General features: G+C 35.0%; 1 protein-coding gene across 1 annotated transcript in view; it reads left to right on the top strand.

The window, feature by feature from the left end:
- Window positions 1-23,222, top strand: part of LOC139119007 (uncharacterized) — a 36,077-nt gene extending 12,855 nt beyond the window's left edge. The window contains exons 3-12 of the mRNA XM_070682621.1: window positions 5,492-5,650; window positions 6,187-6,330; window positions 7,025-7,123; window positions 7,991-8,334; window positions 9,954-10,046; window positions 11,589-11,789; window positions 13,466-13,541; window positions 20,187-20,345; window positions 21,274-21,408; window positions 22,189-23,222. Coding sequence (XP_070538722.1) covers window positions 5,492-5,650; window positions 6,187-6,330; window positions 7,025-7,123; window positions 7,991-8,334; window positions 9,954-10,018 — 811 coding nt within the window. The 3' untranslated portion in view covers window positions 10,019-10,046; window positions 11,589-11,789; window positions 13,466-13,541; ... (1 more) ...; window positions 21,274-21,408; window positions 22,189-23,222. The remainder of the gene's footprint in view (window positions 1-5,491; window positions 5,651-6,186; window positions 6,331-7,024; window positions 7,124-7,990; window positions 8,335-9,953; window positions 10,047-11,588; window positions 11,790-13,465; window positions 13,542-20,186; window positions 20,346-21,273; window positions 21,409-22,188) is intronic.
- The last annotated feature ends 264 nt before the right edge of the window (window positions 23,223-23,486 follow it).

Here is a 23,486-nt window from a genome sequence, read left to right as displayed (position 1 = left end):
GATATTGAGGTAGAAACTGCTGATTTAATGAGATTGTTTAATTTTACATACCATAGGGTATATTCGTTGTAGAGTTAAAGTACATAATTTACACACAACTGGAGTGTAGCTTAAATACCATCAAGTATGTTTAGTGTACTGTGAAAGTATATTTTAAATACAAATACAATACATACAAAAGGGTACATGTATATTCATTGTAGACTTAAAGTATATTTTTTACACACTGAAGTGTAATTTAAATACCATAGAGTACATTTAGTGAACTGTTAAACTATATATTTCATACGGATGCAATGTATATTAAATGTGCTATGAAGTACATGTACATTCAGCATTGTCTTTGAACATTTCTGAAAGTGGTGATTTGTGACCCATTCATCAAAATAGGGGGCGACAAAGAAATTTTGAGGGCAGTTTCATTAATTCCATACTTGATGTTTTAAGTTATACTTTCTAACTTTGCTGGTACATCAAAACATGAACATAAAATTCCACTTGTGTCCATGGAGACCAAACCACAAAAGGTTATTGGCTGTTCTTTTTAGTGCGTAGTACCCCAAGTCCCGGTTCATCAAAAAAGTAGAATGACAGGGGATATTTTGACTTTTGTCCAAGAGCAATATCACTAGAAACAACAGCGAAATCACGGGTTACTGAACACAATTGGTTTGACCACTTTCAAATATACAGACAAATGCTTTTGCTCACTGTGTTAAGTCTGTATTTAGGGTCTTTGGCTTAGTGCCTGATTTCTGCTCTTTGGGTAACTTTTCTAGGGCAGCTAGACAATGGCTTCCATGCAATTTGCCAGTTATACTCAGTACATATATGCTGGTACAGCTGGAGCAGATTTTAGAAACAGTCAGCTTAAAACTGACATGTATTTATGTCTATGTCAAACCTGAATACACTTTTTTCAACATTCAATATGGTTACTGTAAACGTTGAAAACTTGAGCAGTTCGGCATCGTGTGTGCATGCATCCACATCCAGTAGTTTACTCGAAGGATGAAGTTGGTTTATATTTGGATTAAAAAATCTCAATTTTGGTATTAATGATAAAAATCAATTTAAGTCAAAAACTTGACGCTATTTTCTGAAATGTAATATTTTACTTGAAAGAAGAGTATATGTAGGAAACAACGACTATTTTGTTTTGCCTTATGTATCCTCATTCTAAAATGGCATGGGTTGAAAGACTGAAAGTGATTTTTGAGTAAAATACGCTGTGTTGGGTGCTGCACCCCCTTAACGCCTCCTTATACAGGGCTCGAAATTAGCGGTAGTCCCGCGTCCACAGACTACCAACTTTTCCCTGGGGCTACCAAAGTCCATGAAATGGTAGCCCGCATGGACTACCAAAGCCTGGGACATGAAATTCAGTCAGTACTTGGCGTGCCATGTCTGGTCTTTCACTTTTGGACGAGCTAAATGCAGTCAAACCCAGCTGGACACAGTAAGGCCAGACTATGACTTTGTTTTGCAAATTACAAAGACGACCCTGCGATGGAACTTTGCAACAAAGTTGCAATATCTCAACTGATGTACTTGGATGACAGGCACAGAAAATGATGGCCAATGAAAACGTATTCTCATTGCATTTTGATCAAAATGTATCAATCACAAACTCCTCCCTACTACAGAAAGCCCATGGTCTGTTTTAGCCCTGCTGAGAAGGTGGTGGTCATTGCCATGACGACTTTCAAAATTGGCATGCAACTCTGAGAATGAAATGGTTGTCAATGCAATGATAGGTCACCAAACTTTTTAGTGTCACTGTCGTCAATTATACCAGTTTCCTTTGGGTAATAAAGATGTGCAAGTATTCACATCAAATGACTTACAAATTCACTTCATGGGCAGACTCTTGGAAAATAGCTTTTCTTCTCTTGTTAATGGAAAAAACCTAAACTAAAATATGCATGAGCTACCAGCCTTTGTCACTGGGCTACCAACTTCAGAAAATGGTAGCCCAAGTGGACTACCAGGGAAAAAAGTTAATTTCGAGCCCTCTTATAGCATTGTGCCAGCAGTCACAACACACAGTCGGTGCATATGCGTGACTACTGGGTGTTGTTTTGTGAACAGAGCAATGAAAGTCAATGCATACAATGTGTGCACGTTAGTGCGGAAAGTGTAGCACACTGTAGCACATAATTTAATGCATAATTGGTGAGAATTACACCAACTAAATTGAACTGTGCTAACTACAGTGCTAACTACTGTACCCAGTGGGAACATAAGAAAATTGAAGTTTGCTTATATGCAAGATATAATACATGTATTTGACCATACATGTGTACCTCTGTTACTTTTTTAAAGGCTGGTGACTTTCAATTTTTTTTCAAAACAGTTAACTTCAGAAATGCACATGAAGGATATTCATACAATGGGTACAATGGAAAATTTAAGTTTTTAAGCTGTATGCATGAGCCACAACTCCTGTCTGAGCTCCATTTGCTCAATGAAATGCAGAGACTGTATACTTTTATATCTGTATTGTCCCTTTAATCAGTGCAGTCTAGACATTTTATATGGTTGCTATGCTCAAGATCTTTTCCTCGGCATTTGGACCAAATTAAAATTCATGAGAAGAATAGATGGAAGATACAGAATTTACTGCATAAAAACACAGATATGCAGCCTGTGCTATTATTGTACTCAGAGTCATGTAATATAAGGCTTTTGTCTGTTTTATTCAAGCTGATCCTTTGAGGACATTCCAGCTTATGTCCATTCATTCTGCTAACACATGAATTCTTTGTGATGAGGACCAATTGTTGTGTTCCCACTTATGGTGTAAACACGGGACATATTTGTACCATTTAAACCAATGCAATCTAGAGGACATTGCACGACACTCCCTATAAGTACCATTGATGTTTAACCTTTTCACCCCCAGTTCCCTGTATACAGGTCCAACTTTACCATAGAAAACCATGGATTTGGGACAAACCATGGTGGTGAAAGGGTTAAAGGCGTTTTAACATGACGAGTCGGAATAGCTGATCGTTGTACTTTTAACTGAAGGTACTTGTATTCTGAAGTACAGTTAAGATTCACCGAAGGGTTGGGGGTCACTGTCCTGCTCAGATAGACACTGACAACGCTGACCTCACTTACATGCCGCTCTCTGAATGGTACGCAAAATACCTTGTAATGCAAATGCCTTTTACTCTGCCACACAATGCAAGAAATCACTTACACTGAGTTTGGCCGACACGTCCATGCCCTGGGGGTCGTCTGTATCCAAGAGACTGCAAATAAATACTTGATTTAATGGCGTAATTCAAATTACATTCACTTAAAAGTTGGTCAGTAGGCTGGATGAAAAGAGCAAACAATTTTGAAGTTACTGATTTTGTCTGCAGGTACTTTTTTTTTATTTTAAAACATGAAGACAGACTGATAATATTTTTGTGTAGGGGATGACTGATGTCCTCAAGTAATGCTTATTGTAGTGTTTGTACACAATCCATGCACAGCAACAAATTAAAAGAAATCAAGTCATTGTAATTGTGTTGCTTGATCTATCCTGTAAATGGAAGCATTGAACTTGAAACCAAAAGTGTTCAATTTTTAGTCTTCCTCGAATACCATGAGAGACAAACTGGTGTTTATGTACAACTCAGTCTTTGGCAATGATCCAAATATCCGTTGTACAAGTAATAGTAAAAGCATATGATATGCACTGTGTAAGCAAAAATCAGGGTTAAACCTCACCTTTACTCAATGGCTGGAGTAAAGGCAGTCTATGTGCTTTCTTTGGAATTTTTAAGGTTTCACCCATTTTCCTCATTTAGAACCTTATATTTATGGTAGACTCGTCGGCAGTTGCCGCCATGGCTTTTCTCGGCAGCTGCTACTGGCTGGGCCAATCAAGCCATAGCACTTACCCCATAATCTGCATGTCAGCCTACCATTAACGCGACAGTCTGCTGCAGTTTATTTCGTCAATTTATTCTGTTTTGATATTTATATATCCTAAGACTTGGAGCAAGTCTACATTAATGGGTCCAACGATCCCCAGGAATTAACGGAGCTATTCCAAACAAAGTCATAGGGAGCTCAAGTACAAATATTGAGTAGATATTATTGCACCCTAAAGTTTAAAGAGCCACCTTATTGCTAATTCACTATTTTTCTTTTTAATGTGAACTACATTTTCTTGTTTAACTCCCCAAGTTTGTTTAAAATATAATGCAAGTTAACTTGCTGTGTTTTAGTGCCTTGTATTGATTTATGAATACTTATATATCATAAAAGATTATCAAATACCTACTATTCCGACAGAGGTTATAGTTATCAGTTGTTTCAGTCCATAGTTTAAACATTTATTGATTGAGTCAATGTACCACTGGGCAGACTGTTTGTTCGTGTTATTCATCAGCTGTCACGCTGATATGAATAGGCTGAGCAACTGTGCCCTGGTGTAATTGTGACTAATGATTGTGACCAGAACATTGCTGACCATGCAGTGTTGTTCTTATGACAAGTGGTACCCATGGTAATGATGGATGTACAATTATGTGTTACATGCATGACAATTAGTCCGGCACTGACATGCATTACAGTTATTGTACGTTGTACCACCATACATTGCTGGTATAATAGCACTTACAAATGTGGAGGCAATAACAGAGTAGTTAGAGTAATTTATGACCATGTAAAATGATTTGGAGTAGGACTGTCGGTGTTGCTATGGCCACTGGTCTGGTTTTGCAGTTCGGTTATGACCAGTGGTGCAATTATGGCCAGTTTTGTGGTCTGTCTGTGACCAGATTTATAGTGTAACAAGTCGGGTGATCATTATGACCCAATAATGTCATTATTAATAGCCAATTTGATGTCAACTATTCAATAGTCAGAAACTTGTTGTTCTTGTAGTTAATAAGATCTTTTTGCGCCCAGCACTGCAGTGTCTCAGTATTCCATATTACCGCAAATTCTTTTTTTATGAATATAATGTTAACGCTGACCAGCTTTGCGCTGCAGATATCGTGTGTTTTGATGTTGGCTTACTATACCAGCAAAGACATAAAATGCAATAAGGGAATCTTTCTTATACACTGCAAACACAATTGACTCTACTTTTCCAGTCTTCGTTGCTCTGATGGACATTTTATGTATAACAATGATGAAGGCCATGCAAGAAACATTTGAAATGCACCCAGATTGAAAAAAAACAGATGAACTGGTACCTCCTGAGGGTGTTTACCAAAAAGGCAAGGCGGTACGACTGCCTGCTTCTAAATTGATTTGTTCCGTGTATAGTGCCTATAATTAGCAAACACATTTACATCACACAGTCTTAGTCACCATAGTTCCAAAGAGATTTATATTTTGTCACCATAACTGTTTCTATCCCCCAAACTTAAGTGTAAGAATTTTTCAACAATTGGGAAAAGAAATTATCAATGACCATTTAAAAAAACAACACATGAAATAGTGAAACAGTAAATTATAAATTTTGCTTTCCTTGTTTTAGGTCATCGACCATGATACGAAGCGTGCCGCTGAGCAGGCGCCACCAAGAGTCCTTTGGCGCTGTGGGACCACGATTAGTCAAGACAAAATCAGTTCCTTTCCACACCAGGCCTTTCCTGTGGGATCCTGTACAGAGAACTCACACAAGTCTGCTAATTGAGTAAGATTCCAAGCATTCTTCTTAAAGAATGTCTTCGTGTCTTGTATCCTCTTAGACCCTGTGTGTAAGGGTGCGAAAGCTGTGACGTCAGCACCTCTGACACAGGTGACCATTGCACTGGCACACCTATCATCTAAACCAATAGTACCGAAAAGTAGACTTCAAGGTCTCTGTGCCAGGAACTTGAACAATCTGTGTCAATGACCGTGGACTGATATAAAATATCTCCTGCCTTTCCGTTAATGATATATGTCTGTGAATGAAATTTTTTTCCACTATAAGTGAGAGGTACATGTAGATGGAAGAGGAGAAGAGACAGGCTTACAGGAATATAGACCCCAATTTTTATACTTGACTTTGAAAGATAACGGTTGAAAGATTCCCTGAGGCAAAAGTTTAAGTCTTTCACTTTTGAGGCACTTACTATTTCAAATGTTTGGCCATGCTACCTGTGATTAGAATGAACAAACTGTCAGGATATTTTTGTAACTATGCCCTCTAGAATAGTTCTAATGCTTTCTTTTGTTTTTTTCCAGGTCTTGCCAGAGGAATAAATTCATGGAAGAGGAGGTTCACTTGGAGGAAGTGAGAGGATTGAAGAGGAAGCGGGAAGTGATACCACACCGAATACAATACACAGAGCTGTCTGTTGATGGAGCAACCACAAAAATGCATGAAAAGTAGGGAAATAAAAATATATTTGATACACATCATCTACCAAAATCATGGTGAAAGGTTTGGTGTTTGACTCACCAACACAACTTTTAAATGTTATTGTTGATAAGTAAATTCTAGTTGTGACTGAATTCAATTGTAAACCTTCATAACACTGTATATTGCACAGAGTGCATTTTATGTTGGCAAGGCCAATGTAATATTTCAATATACTTTAAGGACTATTTCCCTCCAATATTTATCTAGATAATGTTTTCCGCATCCCTATTTTGGTACAGGACAGATATTCAGACTCTCAAATTGTTACAATTCTTTTGCGATCTACCACTTTAAAGCTCTTGGAGTGAGGAAAATGTCTACCATCTTAGTTTTTCTTAAATCTAAAATATTCTTTTTCCCCATAGATTTAGATTTAACACAGGGATATGTGGCCATTTTGAATTTCAAATATCAATAAATTTAAGGACTTTATTTATCTAATATTAAAATTTGCACAGTGGGCCATATTTTTATTCTTGATGTGGTCAGAGAATGGTTGAAAATTTCACTGAGGAAAATTTGAGAGAAAGTGTAAGTCTCTCACTTTTGAGGTGCATACTAGGTTAATTCTTTATTGGTAATATTTTTCTGAATATACCCACTTTGGAGAGTTTTCAATTCCAAAAGTCGAACATTTACACTTTTATTTTTACTTTCCAGATTGGATTATGCAGCCGAGTTGGAGAAGATCAAATCTGTTCCAGTGCTACCTCCAGAATGTCAGGAGCTCTACACAGGAAGGGGGATTAAGTTACCACCGTGAGTATACCGATAGTTGTTGCAATATTAGTGATCATGACACCAAACCATTCATTATAATTGGATAGCAGTTGAAGTTTTCCATTTAGGTGTACATAGGTATATGTATGTACAGTGTAATAGAAACACAATATTATAACTACGAACACCGATTTTAGATGGAAGTAGCGTTTGACAGTAGCCACTGCTATGAGGTCATAAAGTTGCCATTGAGAAAATCATTGCTTTCCGGTACATTCATTTCTGGAATTTCTGCCACCATGCCATCCATAGTTGTCATTACAGGGATAATCAAATGTTGCAACATTTTAGTAACTTTTGGTTATCTTTCTATCAATTTTTGCTACACTGCAGTTATACTATCATTTGTTTCCAGTTCTTTGTCACATTATTATACACTGTAGCAAGTTATTGATACTCTTTAACCAGTTGTTGGTACTCTGTTATCAGTGTAATATCGCTACATTTTAGGCAATTATGCTACACTGTTAGGAGTTGTTGCTACTCTGTAATCAGTCATTGCTACTCTATAACCCATTATTACTACTTTGTATCAGTTGTGCTACACACTGTAGCTAATTGTTGCTATATAATCTGCAGCCATATGTTGTCAACAGTTGTTGCTACAGTGCAGTCAAAGAAGTTGCTATACTATAGTCAAATTGATAGCAACAAACGTGTCTTGTATCTGCAGCAGACAGGTTACAACTTTACAGTGCTGTGCAGATCTGCATTTCAATTGGTGTGAACTGCTGCAGATCTGATGTGTGGAAGATCGGTGTAGATCTGCGGGTTTGTTAAGTGATGTTACAGTACAATTGAAATACTATCTTGGGTATTATTTTATGTTTTTTTAATATTTTCCAGCTCTCATTCTTCAAATAAACAACCACCACCACCACCACCAGTGGTCATACCAATGCCACAGCCACCAGCAATGAGCAGAACAAATACATTTGCATCCCAGACTGATGAAACAAAACCACCTCCAGACAGAGATGACAGGCAGGAGAGCCTGAAAGTACAGCCTCCGGCAAAAATTAAGAGACAGTCAACGAACATGAAGCGGAAAGACAGCAAACGGAAAGACAGTTTGAACGACAGCAGGGAATCAAAGAGAGACTCTAACTCTCAGGAGAAAAAGACAGACAGACCAAAATGGAAACTGAAAAATCTGAACCAGCTAGTGCAGAACATGTTCCCACACCCAGGTAGAAATTATATGAATAATTGTATTTTTTTCAAATTTACTTGAATTTGCTGTATTGATCTTTAATTTAAAGGATATATCACAGTTGTATCATAAATAATCAGTGTTCGCGCTACCGCTCGCCAGACGGCAAAATGGCGAATTGATTCACTCATTGGCGACTCAGACGGTCAGAACAATCGCCAGACTGGCGACTCAAAATTTGTACGTTCGGTCACTTTGTTCTACGATGTTCTGTTGCATTGCGGTGTTTTGTTTTACTTCTTGGGAAGTCTTTCGCCATAGAACTACCGTACTCATCTAAGTATAAGCCCCGCCACTGTTTTCAGAGTAAAATGGATCGTACAAGTTGGTAAAATTACTTTTCAGATCAAAGAAACTAATGGGACATCGAAGTTCCCGTGATAGTATCGTGAGGAAAATGGCACGTATACCCAATACATGTACTTGTACCCCTCCGAAATGTCCCCGTTACCTAAATAGAATAGTCCCACTCTAGTACTAGTGACGTCCGCCATTGTTCATGTTCACGCTGTCCTGTTTTCCCGGGAGGTTGTCATAGTCTAAACATGCAATTTCAGTGTTTTTCAGCGATCATCCTTTCATCTGTGAAGAGCTTTTACCGGTTACATTACAATTTTCACTGCTATGCTGTTGTTTTCACAAGACACAGACTGTTTGATCTTGGAAAGTAGAGTTGCTTTTACCGTGCAGCCAATGCACATGCCAGTTCACGGTTCACACCATGCTCTTGAACACGAACGGCAGGATACATGATGTCTTTGTTTCACGTTCATATTTTATTTCAAGGTATGCTTCAAGCTGAAATGTCACCAAAATGTCACTTTTATATCGAGGGATTGTGCAAACCAGTTTGATTTGAAACAGCTTTGTAAAACACTGTTTACTTAGCTCGGAAATTGTTACTGAGTTTTGCTGTAAAACTTTTGGCCATGCACGGATGTGTATCAGTATCAGTGTGATCACGGCATGCCATGCCACGTTCATGAAGATCTTGAGGATGTTACTCTTTTTGTATTTTTTTGTACTTCACAATTTCTTTGGTCGATTTTTGAAAGTTCAAATGGTGTTCAATAGTCATGCATGAGTTTTGATACGAAGCATTCTTTTTATTGAACTATTAAAGCAGCACTGAGGATACATATGATGATGAGAAAGTGGCAGACTTCTGAAATATTTGGTTATCATTACTCTTGAGTGTTTAATGATATCACCTTTGACCCTTTGAGATGAATGTGTGTGACCCTTGACCTCACCTCTCAAAAGAAAAATCTGGCTACTTGTGTTCACACTGTTTAAGCCAAAAAGGCTAATCAGCTTGAGTAGCCAGAGCAAACCCTGAATATGCATAATTGAATATTTGACCAGTTGATTTGGCAAGACTTTTAGATATTGCATACATGAGAATGGTAAGAGTCATGTACTTTGTTTCCACTAGTTTTTTGATGGAAATAAAAATCACATATCTCCAAACTTGACCTGGTAGAAAACCACAGATGCAAAACAGGTGAAGTTTGTTCAAAAGTTTGTCAGCAGTAACCAAGAAAAAATCAGCTACAAATGTCAGAGCATCTTTCTATATATATTTCATCTCAACAGAGTTGAAGTACAAACAAATGATTATGATAGTGCCATGGAAACGGAGACAGAAGAGAAAACAGTAACTCCAGCTCCACCTCTGCCTGAAGACAGGTATTTGACATGTTTTTTTTCAATTATTCATTCAAGCATTCCTTTACAAGTGAGGAAATAGAAATTTTTGTCAGCAAAACCTTACTCCTTGGCACTGATTTTTTTGGAGTACATGTATACCATATCATTTTGCAGAGCTGAAAGGGAAGTATTTTATTGAAAATGTTAAATGTCTGCACAAAGATATCCTGCTAGGTTGATTGGTTAATCACTACAAGACACATTATGACAGCTTGACAGAGAGTGAATAAATAGTACAGCATCCACAAAGTTTGAAAAGAATTTTGAAGTTCAAAAAATATTAGTGAGGACGATACATAAGTACTAGTATTTTCGTGAAGACTCTTCAATATTATTAAGTAAATACTGCATTTACTCCGTGCAAGCACTCACAGTCCAGACCATGTATTTTGCTTTAGAATTGGAGTGACCCCAGGCTTGACCCCAGCCTGACATGTTTGAGAATCAGAACACAGCTATAACTGACAATTGTTATGCAGATGACATGTAGTCTTATTCTGTTGACATTCCGGGTGTTTTGGCATCGGAAATTGGTTTCCTGGTCATCAACTACAAATGCAGAATGAATGAGACTTACACAAAATGCCATGGTTTCAAAGTTTTTTTAATCCTCATTCCCAGAAAATACATTAAGAATGTGCGTTGGCCCGAATAATACTTTTGAAAGTTTTGGATTAGCGCTTGTCAGGGCATGGGCACTTACGTAAAGAAATGTGGCCCAATGACACTGAACTCATATCAAATAAATAAATATTATATTACGTATATATATATATATATATATATAATATATATATATATATATATATATATATATATATAATATATATATATATATATACAACTGATACTCTCTGTGCAAAGTAAATAATGCCATTATATACGTATATATAATATAGATATATATATATATATATATATATATATATATATATATATATATATATATTATATATATATATATTACATATATATATACATATAAAACCGTACTCTCTGTGCCCAAGTTCAGAGGTTGCCATAAAGCCATTATGGTGATAACCGGAAGGGCACATTGTATACAGTTGTGTGTGTGTATATATATATATATATATATATATATATATATATATATATATATATATATATATATATATATATATATATATATATTAACAAAGCTACAGGTGGTACGTATAATTGTTGCAGTTACAAGTTGAAATTTTGTCAGATGTTATTCTTAAAAGATGTTCTTATCAAAGTACCTATTTAGAAAATGTACAATGGCTATTGTAGTATGCTATGGTCACCCAAGCCAGAAGGTATGCGACAGAAAGTACAAACAAAATAAGCAACGAGAATAGATGTACTTCTACCTGCTCATCTTAGCATTTGAACTATGTATGTTCATAACCATGTCATCTGCATTATTAACGTTTTCAATTTAGGTTGAATTAGCACAACTTATCTTCAACAGTAGGATGAATCATTGAATCCATGATTAATACACTAATATCTTACTCCTGTCAATTTTGTTCTCAGGCCGGAATCTGAAATGGAAATTGAGGTGCCTGCAGCTGCAGATGAGAATGAAAACACTGAGTTAAAACCTGCAAGTTTTAGTCCTATCAAAAGTGTCTCTCCAAACCCATTGAGATCGGTGGACCTTTCCTTACATATATCAGATGAAAGAAAAGCAGAGCTTACGAAGACTTTTCACAAGTTAGACACCAACAAAGATGGGTAAGTACTGATACAGCACAGGTGTCCGGAGTTGCCGGTGTACATGCATAGAGAGAATGGGAAGGTTTGACACGATTTTGCCCGCCGGACCGTGAATCCAAACAAATAAGGAGTTTAGAGTCAAATAAAAGGTCTACGCCGATAGCGAAATACCTCTTGCCTTTAACGCTCAAGTTTCAAGTGGGCAAACTAGCATTTAGTCTCAATATCGGCCCAAAACTCTCTGGTAACCCGTTCATCAGGCTGTTACGTACGGCAGCCATTTTAATAACCAGATTCTTTCCCATAGTGCAGTGCGGGTCATTAGCATTCGACATGAACCCGTGACCCCGCAACCGCTAAATTTAAATCCACTATCAAACGGGCTACAAGTATTGGTGCACACAACGTCCAGCTTTGCGTTTTGCACAAACTCAAGTCATGGGAAAGTTTACCATTGTTACGTTTGTTTTGATCGTGCAAAGGTCACAAGTTCATCACTTATGCGCGCTGAACCATGGGTAATTTGTCCCGTTCAAAATGGCTGCTGTACGTAACAGCCTGAGGATGTACGTAACCAGGAATTTAGGGCCAAAAGAGAGACTAAATAACAATTAACACGTCTCAGGGTTGGACATTAAACGTCAAAGGTATTTATCTGTCGGAGGAAGGTAGTTTTTTGACTGCATGCGTTGATATACGTGGATTTTTATTGTCTACAGGATTCCGGAGGGCAAAATCGTGTCAAACCTTCCCATTCTCTCTATGCATGTACACCGGCAACTCCGGACACCTGTGTGATACTGGTGACCGTCTAATGCTCAGTTTCCTCGATAATGATATTCGTTCATGCATATTAATGAGCATTGTTTCAGTATGCAAATCAACCGACAATGAATCCTTATTGATGGAGAGTATTCATTGGCCTAAATTGTGCATTATGTGTAGATGTCATGAAAAGCTGAGTATAGCGCCCCCAATGGTGACTTTACAAGATCTGTGTGAGTTTATCTGGTGAGGTGACATTTCCTTCTGGTCGTGGCTTTTCCAAAACTTTGACAACCGTCCATATTTGCATTATTTTATGTTTTCAGGTCATCCAGTTTACTTATCACTTACATATATAAATAATGTCAATCTGTGAAAAGAAAAGACTGACCACTTTGATGCATCGTCCAAAGATGCATAATAATGTTCTTGATGGTTGTACACTTGTCGTATTTACAATCTTATCAGTCTTCACTACCTCAAGACAGAAAAATACAATTTGTGAAGATCTTGATGAATTTTTAATTTATGCACAAACCAGACACAACACTTTCCCTTTGTTTGACCTAGAGTTTGGAAATGAAACAAATTTTACATCACATAATTTCACTTTAAAATAATTCAATTTTAAATGATTCACTTTAAAACTATGCCCTCGTGTTTAAGGTGTGGCAAAAGAGTATTTTAACTGACAAACTTTGTGTAACATAGAGTTTCTTTGATGCCTTGTTCTTTGATATGTCCCTGTGCTGCAAATAAAAGTTACTGAACCAAAAAAAAAAAAAGCAAATACATGCACTAGTGACCAGACACAAAAATCCACAAAAACAATGATAACTGGATGATGAACAGTGCCCTTTGACTTCTTCCAGGCCCAATTTTCATGTTGTTCCAAACTCTCATGTTTTAAAACTTATATTTTTTTGTAGGCATATTACATATCCAGAGATGTCATCAGTGCTACCAAAGGAATTGTCCAAATCTCAACAAAAATATCTAAAAGAGGTGAGAAAGGCAAAATACAAATAGAGTGGGTTTTCATTTATATATACTATCATGTTTTTAGCTGACTGAATGATTATCAAATCTTGTCGTTTTATGTGTGCATTTTTATTTTTCTCTATTCCCCAAATTTTGAAAACTTCATGTACAATTTGTAGGACAATCATAATGAAACGTGTATGGACAAATTTTTAACAAAAGATACACAATTTTTTAAAGGCACCATGGTTTGTTAAACAAACATGAAAGAAAAAAATTATGTCACATTTCCATTTACAAATGAAAATGCAAATTTTGCATGTTATGGTGGGTGCTTGCTTTTCCGCGAGGCAGTATTGTTTGTAAGGCAAAGCATACTGGGTTTAAACTATATTTGGTGATTGGTTTATTAAGGCATGTATCAACAAAACAAGAACAAAACAGTGGTGGCTGGTGTTTAAGCAAATAAGTTTTAGGGGATACAAAATGGCAATTCAACTCATTCCTCAATCAAATTTTACATTCCTGACATTTTATTATACTTTAGTGTAATTTTGAGAATTTTTTTATTTGCCACCAATACAAATTCCAAGACAAACAAACAATAGATAGCCTTTTCCTAGAAAGGGGTGAAATGACTTTTGAAAAATGCATCGTTGAACATTTTTATATGTCCACAGTTGCAAAAATGCCATCTTACTAAACCACACAATATGGTATGTTTATAACTGATTAAAATGATGTGCAACAAATGATATTTAACAAATGTTTTGCACTAAAACATGCTAACAATGTTCTAAATAATGTTCATGCATCTCTTGTGGAGCTGCTTTTTTTGTTTTATCTTCATAGAATCCAGTGTAGTTAAAATTTGTGTGTTCTGGTTTTTCTTTTCTGCATGCTTGCATGCTACATTGTATCCAATATTGATGACATCATCATCAACCAATAATATAGCTTTACAGGGTAAGTCTCCCTAGCTCTACAATTTTTTTTATTCTTCTGCACGTGAAGCACTAAAGTTGCCATGCCTCCTTCAAATAGAAATGCAAAGTACGAAAAATTGACCATAGTTGATGCTATAAAGCACCTCACATTTGTGAGGTTTTTAATACTTTAACAAACTTACAGAAATACTAATATTGAGTTTTTAACAAATATATCTGACAATCTTGTTTTATGAGGAAAGGACAGCAAGTAAGCCACTGTTTATAAGAAAGAAAAGAGAAAGCAAGTAATGTTGATTTTAAATTAATTTTTAGTTCCATAATTTTCATCTAAGATGGTAAAATTTATAAATTGAAATATTTTGTTCATTTATTTAAATTAATTGTTTCACTATTTTTGTTTGATTTTCCTTCCATTTTTAAAAAGAAACAAGTCCTTTTCTTGAATAATTGTCCAAAATTATGATATTGATACTTTTAAATGAAACTGGCAGTATGAAATATCATTTGATAAAAACTGACAGGATACTGGCAGGAGTTTAGGTAGCTGTGTTTAAAAGGCACAATGTACACACAAACATGAACTTTAACCCTTTCACCACCATGGTTTAGCCCAAACCCATTGTTAGCAATGGTGATTGTGGACCTGTTTACAGGGAATTGGGGGTGAACAGGTTAACCTTGAAATCAATGTAGTCCTCCCTTTGATATAATTCGGATTAATCTCTAATATATTAGTTTCAGTATGTCAGCACTCATCTGTTCAATTAATAGGACCAAAGAATGTTCTAAAAATTATCAAGAATGACATATTAATGTTGACATCAAGATTTTCCTTGTCAGAATGAACTGTTTGAATAAATCATTACAGAAAGAAAAAAACAAAATTTTCTTTTAGCTTTATTTTTTGCACATTTTTTTGTAATTGTATGCATGAACATAATTCCATGTGTTCAAATTCTGTTTACAAAGACACAACAGATTACAAATTTTATTTGAATGCATTCCGCATATGTTTGAATTTTCTTGACGCCTTTAATATCAATATTAAGAATGAAATCATTAAATGAACATTACTGAATTTATGAGAATTTCAAAGTTAATACACAGATAAACCAATACTGTGAGAGTCTCAAATCCAGATGAATTGTTGAAATTGTAAAATTGTGTTTCAATGTATCTGATCTGTATCTGATCTACTGGCATGTAATCACATCTTTCGATGAAGTCACAAAATAATTTCTACCATCAATTGATATCTAAATGTTCTGTTATCTTATACAAATGATTAGAGCAAATTTGAAAATAAAAAGGTCAAAATTGAAATTGCTAGAGGATTAAATCATGGAGGTGTGATATAAAGATGAAGGGTATACATCATTAAATAAGGTTTTACATTGAAAAATGTTGTAAATGACTTGTTCAATGTTATTGCGCAATGTGCAACTACCAGTATGTTGTTGCATGGAGCAATGTGTGCTTGTAAGGTACTTGGTGATGCTGCTAGCTAAAGTATTGCTGACTGCTTGCAATGGAGGAAGCTTTGTAACCATGTGGAGCATTGTAAAATATTCATAGCTACATAGACATCCACCATATACCTATAAAACTTGCTGACCAATGACACATGCATATATTTACAGACATGAATTTGAATACACACATAGGGGGGGGTGTGTGTGTGTGTGTATATATATATATATATATATATATATATATATATATATATATATATATATATATATATATATATATATATATATATATATATATATATATATATATATATATATATATATATATATATATATATATATATATATATATATATATATATATATATATATATATACACACATACACACACACACACATACATATAAACATGCACAAATATACATTTGTCCTACATTCATAAACAAATGTACAAATCCAAGGTTTCAATGAAGTCCTGATTCTTCTGTAATATATTGGAAAGACCTAAATGTAGGAGTTAGTTTGATTAGAATTTATAAAGCAAAAACTTTCTAACTTGTTTTAGAATTATGCAAATGTTAATACAAAAAAGATATGCGACAAATTCTCTGTTGCACTTTGTGTGAAGTCCTTATACTGACACCGGAACATCTTTTAATTTTCATATTGTGCTTTAATTGACGGAAAGTAGAGTCCAGGTATCAGTTGCTAGGCAATCCTTGACAACGTGTATCCATACTAAATTGTCTTTGGTTTATGTATGAGCGAATTAAATTTCCAGTGGTAGAAAACTCAATCATCACCCATGCCAAACCCATAGCAATTAATACCCTTCAGTTGTTATACTGCATGAATGTATCCATCTGACACGGTCGGATTAAAGGAACTCTATCACCTATATTTTTGTAAGCAATCCATCAAAAAGTGGACTGCCAAAACATTCAAGTCCCTACTAGTGGTCCATAAGTTGATATGGCCAAAAGCTAGTTGTGTATCAAAACTAAACAACTTAATCTCTTGCTCAGACCTGCCTTTAGGAAACTTTAAACAATTGTCTTTAGAATCACTTGAAATGCAAAATGGCTACCAGACCTGTATTAACTCTATTGAGAAAAAGTGAATGTTGATCTTTGCCTAAGAATCAGACATCTTTAATTTATTTACTTCGAGAACTTTCCAGAGGCACATTCTACCTTAAGCGCCTCTTTTACCATATATGGGTATATGCAAATCTACTGTGACAGGGTAATATAGGGATCAGCATTACTACATGATGAATGTGTGAGTGTGCTAAAAAGCTGTGGTAAAGCAGATCGTTTAACATTCAAAGACATCCTTTGACTACTTCTATATATATTCACATGTATTTCTTCAACAACTGATGGTATATATAATAATCATGAATATTTTAATAATACTATTAAATTCATGAAAACTTGTATAAAATTGAATACCTATTAGTGCATTGAATCTTTAAACCTCATGTTTGGTGACCTATGACCAAAATAGTTTTCAAAAAGGTCAAAAACATTATTTGCCACTCGTTTATCACTGTGTCCCTTCCCTTTTTTCACTGCAATAGTGTGAGCTGTTGAGTTCAGAAAAGTCACCCACCCTGGTTTATATTCTTCATACATGCAATGTGCACAATACCACCATTACCACCGATACCACATTCTCCTGTCTCATAGGTTTGTGAGTTTATGCACTCGGTCGAATATTTTTTTCAGTTTTTTGTTCTGTTTTTGCCTTCTTGACTTCACATGATAGAAAATAATGTAATTCTATGATTTGCATGTTGATTATTCTACTGAACACAGCTCAATATTTTTAACTGGGTAAGTTTTTTTACACAAAATTTGGCACTTTTTATGGAATCATGTTTTGCTAAAGGCAATAGACATCTTACAAAATGAAAATTTTCAAACTTTTGCAAGTGCTTTCTTCTCAGGAAATTGTATTTTTAATGATCAAAAATTGAAATCCAGCCATGCAAATTGTTCATGTAGGGAAGGAAACTATAACACGAATTTATGAATATTTAAATTTCAGAATGGTTGCCTTTCTCTATGGAAAAAATTGACATTTTGCAATTATACAAAAAGAGACAAACAATTTTCTGTTTAAGTTCAAAATGAGGCAATTAACATAATTCAGAAATTTTGGCAGTCTGCTATTTATTTTACACTTTTTTCTCACATGCTTATGCACTTGTTTGATAATATTGATTGTTCACAACCACACCACATTGTGTCAATAAAGCACTTTAGTTTATTTTTCGTTAATTCCAACAATCTAATAAACAATAGTTATGAACATTGATCATCAAAGGTCAAAATAAAGTTGCTGGTTTAGTATCAACCATACTGGAAAAGTTGTTGACCATTGTGCCCATGAAGATAAGTTAATCATGTGACAGTCATATATGACTTTACCAATTGTCCAATCATATCATGAAGATCAGTTTATTATATTTTGTGTTCAACAGTGTGAAACACTTTGAATTAGCTGCATGCTTTCTTAGCTAAATGGGAATTTGAATTGAATGAATGGGTTCTTAACTTAGGTACTTGTAACAACACACTTTGACAATTGTTTATGTTTTGAAAAGTTTGAATTAGTAGCATCTTAAATTAGCAAAACCTTGACTCTAGCAAAATTAGCTGAAAAGCGTGCTAGCTAAAAGACATTTTACAGTAATCCCCAAGCTGTTTTGGCGTTCTGTTATTCTGTTATCACTATCATTAATATAGTGTATTTGTCAACTTATGCAAAGGTTTTTTCCTGGCTGACTGGTATACTCATCACATAAACACACACAGTATCACAACAGCTGTGGCAATTTTTAAGCTTGACATCACTTTAATACCCTATAGCTTTAGCAGATGATGATATCAGAGTTGAGGACTGCTTGAAGGGGATATTACATAGCATTTTATGAGGAATATTTCATTTTTATTCAGCATTAAGTACCTCAATGGCCTAGTGATCTACACCACTATCCTGTTGAATTAGTCAAGTGTTCTTTCATTTAATAACTTGCCTTGTGAGCAACATACAACGTACATATATGCAAAACTTTGTATATGAAATGTTTTTACTTCTATAGAGTAGGTCAAATATATGCAAAGCTTTGTATATGAAATCTTTGTACGTCTAGAGCCAGTTGACTATGTTTCCAAGCACTTACTGAAAAATACATTAATTTGAGATCACTTAATTAATCATTTGAGATTTCACAAACATTCTGTCTATTATAATTAATGCATGATGTTTGGCTCAGAAGTGCATGATGATGTAAATCTGACGAAGCAGAAACTATGCTGTTTTGTGGCTTCCATTGTTGGTCCATATATTTATATATTCATTTCATGTTTCTACTCATTTATAACATGTCTAATATATTTAACCTATAAACTAATTTCATTAAAACATTCAACATTTACCAGTATTCACATTATTGTAATTGTTCAGTAATTGACAAATGCCAAGGCAATGGCCGAAATATATATTATGCAAATTGTATGCACCCTCTGTGTAGAGGGATTACTGTTAATTGCTTATTGCTGTGTGTGGAGTATAAAGTCCCTGTGTATTGTTTGAATGGCCTAAGATGTGCGTCAAAGTTATCTACTCTCATGGGATGTAGATAGCCTTTATGCTACTCCCGTTTCTGTAAACACATCGGCTCCTCAAATTATAGTGAAGAAAAAAGTGCAACAATATTTCAAATAAGAGATATTTAAATGTTTATATGTCTATTGAAAAGTGCATTTATAAATCATAAAATTTAATATATGGGCTTCAAGCGCTGAAGCAAAACTGGAATCACCATTAGTCTGCAGAAATCTGTTTTTGTGACAGTGTGAGAATATACAGAATAATTGATCTCAGTCTCTGTATTGGCATTCAAAAATGTCACAAATGTATGGTAAACAATGGAAAATAGTCCAAAGGTTGATCTTATCACTACAAGTTTTTGAGATAAAGATCACAGAATGAACTTATATAAATTGTGACTCAAGCTATTTTTATGGTGCAATTGGAGATCTGATGTTTAATTATGACTCTAAAATAGAACATCAAAAAAATTAAATGCACTTTAAACAGTTAGACTTAGATTGTGTTTACAGAAGGGTATGATGCATGTCTGAAAGCTTTTGAATATTTCTTACACATGGTAGATTTAATGTATTTTTATATCTTACTCTTATTCTTGTTGCTGTATTTTTGTTTCTCTCTCTAGGTGTACGAGATCACAAGTGCTAGCACTTTTTTCGGTGTGGAAGAATTTATGACAGTCATGTGTTTATGTGACACAATGGTGAAACTCCGAGGCAATTTGATGCTTGCCTACGATGACTTAGATTTTGGATCATTAGAACATACAGTGATACAATATGTGGTATGTGACAACATTATTAAATTCTGCTTATATTCTTTACGTTTTCACCGTTATTGCTGTTTGAAGAGGTTTCAATTAAGAATACCAGGGCCCTAGTACACTTCTAGTTCTATTAGACATTATCATAGGGTACATGTAGTTTTCAACAAAAGGAACTATGACCCATAAAAGGCACCCCTAGACAAAATCTGATTTTTACCAAAAAGGGGTTTAAGTGCATTATTTTCCAGGTGTGTCTTTGAAGAATCTATGAAATATCTTCCTCTTAAAGGGAGCTTGCTCTAAAAGTTCTGAGGCAATCATTCATTCTGTTCATTCAGATCGGCAACATTATTAGAGATTTTCATGTACTTCAAATTCGTCTCCTTTATTCTTCATATGACTCATTAAATGTATAGTGTACTTTGGGAAATGCAGCAGAATTTATTGGTATAGAAAGAAAATCCCACGGCTAACAATACTTTTCATGACAAAAAGATGAAAGTTATTATTATTATTATTCAGTATACCGGCTCCAGGTTAGTGATTCAGTTTCGACCCACAAAGTCGTGACATGACAAGGTTAACACGATTGGAACTAATTAAGGATAATTGGATGGCAAAGTAATGTCGATTTAATCTACAAATGTAATCTCATCTGCTTTTCTTTTTGCACTACACACTTGCTTTTGTGAGTAATTTGCAATGTTGCAACATTTAGCTATACGGCACCTTACACTTTTGAGAAATTTTAAAAAATATGAAAATCCAATTATCCCAAATTAGTTCCAATCATGTTGGTTTTACCCCAACTCAACACAGACTGCTTACTCTTTGTGGCCATCTGGCATCTTAACGCAAACAGCTGAAAATGGTACAAGAATCCATCTCTCACGATCATTTTGCCATATAATACCTTATGTAACATATGTGCAAATTCTTTACACAGGAGTTGTACAGCTCAGTGGATCGTCGACAGACAGGATCTATATCGGTGGATTCCTTGCAAGGAATGCTGTCATCTGCCCAAGAAAAAGAGCTGAAGGAGCGAGACTTTAAACGAATACTAAGGGACATGGATAAGGTTTGTATCTTTGAATTTGAATAGTTCAGTACCATTCGCTTATGAGTTATAACCATTTCATTGTGGTGAAATATTTGAATAAATGTGAATCACAATTGATCTTTGATATGGTGCAAATCCAATATTACCTTTGTATATAATTAATGTGCGTAAATAAGTTATTGTCAGTTGACACTTTTGACCAGACTTTGGAAAGAATGCTTCTTTGCTAATGCCAAAGTTGTGATAACATCCATCCTGCGAATGCAGCTGTAAATACAGACCAAGAAAAAGCCAATTTGTCACAATTTCTGTCAGTGAAAACCAGTTCTGTACAGTATTGATAACAAATCTACAACAGTAATCCTGCAGTTATGTTCAGAATTGACCCTTGAACAGCCATTTTCCACCACACATCAAAGTCAGATCTTTCTAAGTTTCATTTGTATTCTCAACACTTATTCTGGCTCTCAAATTTTCACATAGGTTTGTTCATTTTAAAGCTCTTGGCATAAGAAAAATTTTCACTGTTTTGTTCGAATTTCGACAATTTTATTTTTCTCCATAGCATTTACAGAGTGATGGCGGCCATTTTGAATTTGAAATACTAGTAAATGTCATCTAATTCGTTTCTTTTGTCCCACATGATTCTTATTCTTGATTTTATAAAAGTATAGTAGAACATTTGATTTAGAAATGTTTGAACAAAAATCTGTTATGTGCTAACTATTGTAGGGCATTGCATTTTACAACACTATAAATGCATTGTGGTAATTCTGTTTTTCTTTTCTTTCATTTCAGGATTCTAGCTCAACCATTGATAAAGTTGAATACTTAGCCAGTATACCTTACTTTCTGACGTACAAATGAGGTCACAACAGAAAAGATTATTCTCTCAAGGAAGATTATAATTTTGTCCATAGTTTAATACAGACACTTTCAATCATGTCCATCTGCAGCTTTCATGTACCACTTGGATATACTAAAACAGTGTAACTCTTTCAAAAATATTGGTGTGAATTACTTTTAAAATATTTTTGATGATATACGTAACAGATTAACTGTGTTGTTTTGTACAGCTATTGAACTAAGTTAAGAACTTGTCAGAGAAATCATAATAATAGTAGTTGTCTGTGAAAGATGTTTGAAGTGAGAACTTACATGCAAACCTTGAAGAAAGTGTTGAACATCAAGTTTACTGTCGAAGTTACTCTTTCTGAAGTCATTGCCATACTGTAGTAAACTTGATTCTGTGTTTGGAAATGCACTCATCCATTTTTTACACTTTTATCAAGATTTTGTTTTAGTGAAGGAAAGTTAAAAACAATCATTCAACACATTACTTGTGTTGTGTAATCCGTCCATTTCAGACTTGTTGTTCTTTTTATAATTTACATGTGTTCTAAATATATAGACGGATTGCCACTTTGCCCTATGATATTGGAAATGAAATTTGGCTGTCATGAGATTTTCAGTCTTTATAAGTGGCGTTTCAATACTTGATCTTCAAGTTATGTATGAGTTTCAAGTCTATGTGCGTTTATGCGAAGCATGCAATTGGTAAAATTGACGGCGCTTGTGTTCTGAAAAGAATTCTAGTTTTGCATGTTTGCTACCCAGGTTTTTGTACTTGATCTGACTTTGTTTAATTTGCATTGTAAAGCATTTTGAGATTGCTGAGAATTCATCGGGTCCAGCTGTTGAAGGGATCATGGAATGGTCTAACACAAACATTAGCATCGCTCCTTGTGGCCCCTGGATACAAAATGTTCATTTTTACACTCATTTAATGCATCATCATATGCTGGAAATAGGGCAATAAAAGTGTGAAATTGGCACTTCCTACTAGCTTAACAAGTTGTCTTTCCAAAGAGTGCCAGATCTTTATGAATGTGTATAAAAAACGTATTTTACACACACCCCTGATAGTGACAACAAGATAGGGTCTGTGTTTCCAAACATCATGAGCTCGCTTTGGGCAAAGCCATTCCAGGTTACTTGTCGTCCACTTTCCCTACTTTGTATATAAGACTACCTCTTGCTCTGCGGTCCATTACTGCCAGCCATGTCTTCCTTGGTGCTAGGCCTGGCAGCCAAAA

This window comes from Ptychodera flava, chromosome 2 (genome assembly GCF_041260155.1).
Source record: "Ptychodera flava strain L36383 chromosome 2, AS_Pfla_20210202, whole genome shotgun sequence".
NCBI classification, from domain to species: Eukaryota; Metazoa; Hemichordata; class Enteropneusta; family Ptychoderidae; genus Ptychodera; species Ptychodera flava.
Note: the sequence above shows the minus strand (reverse complement) of the source record. Positions and strands in the feature narration are given on the sequence as shown.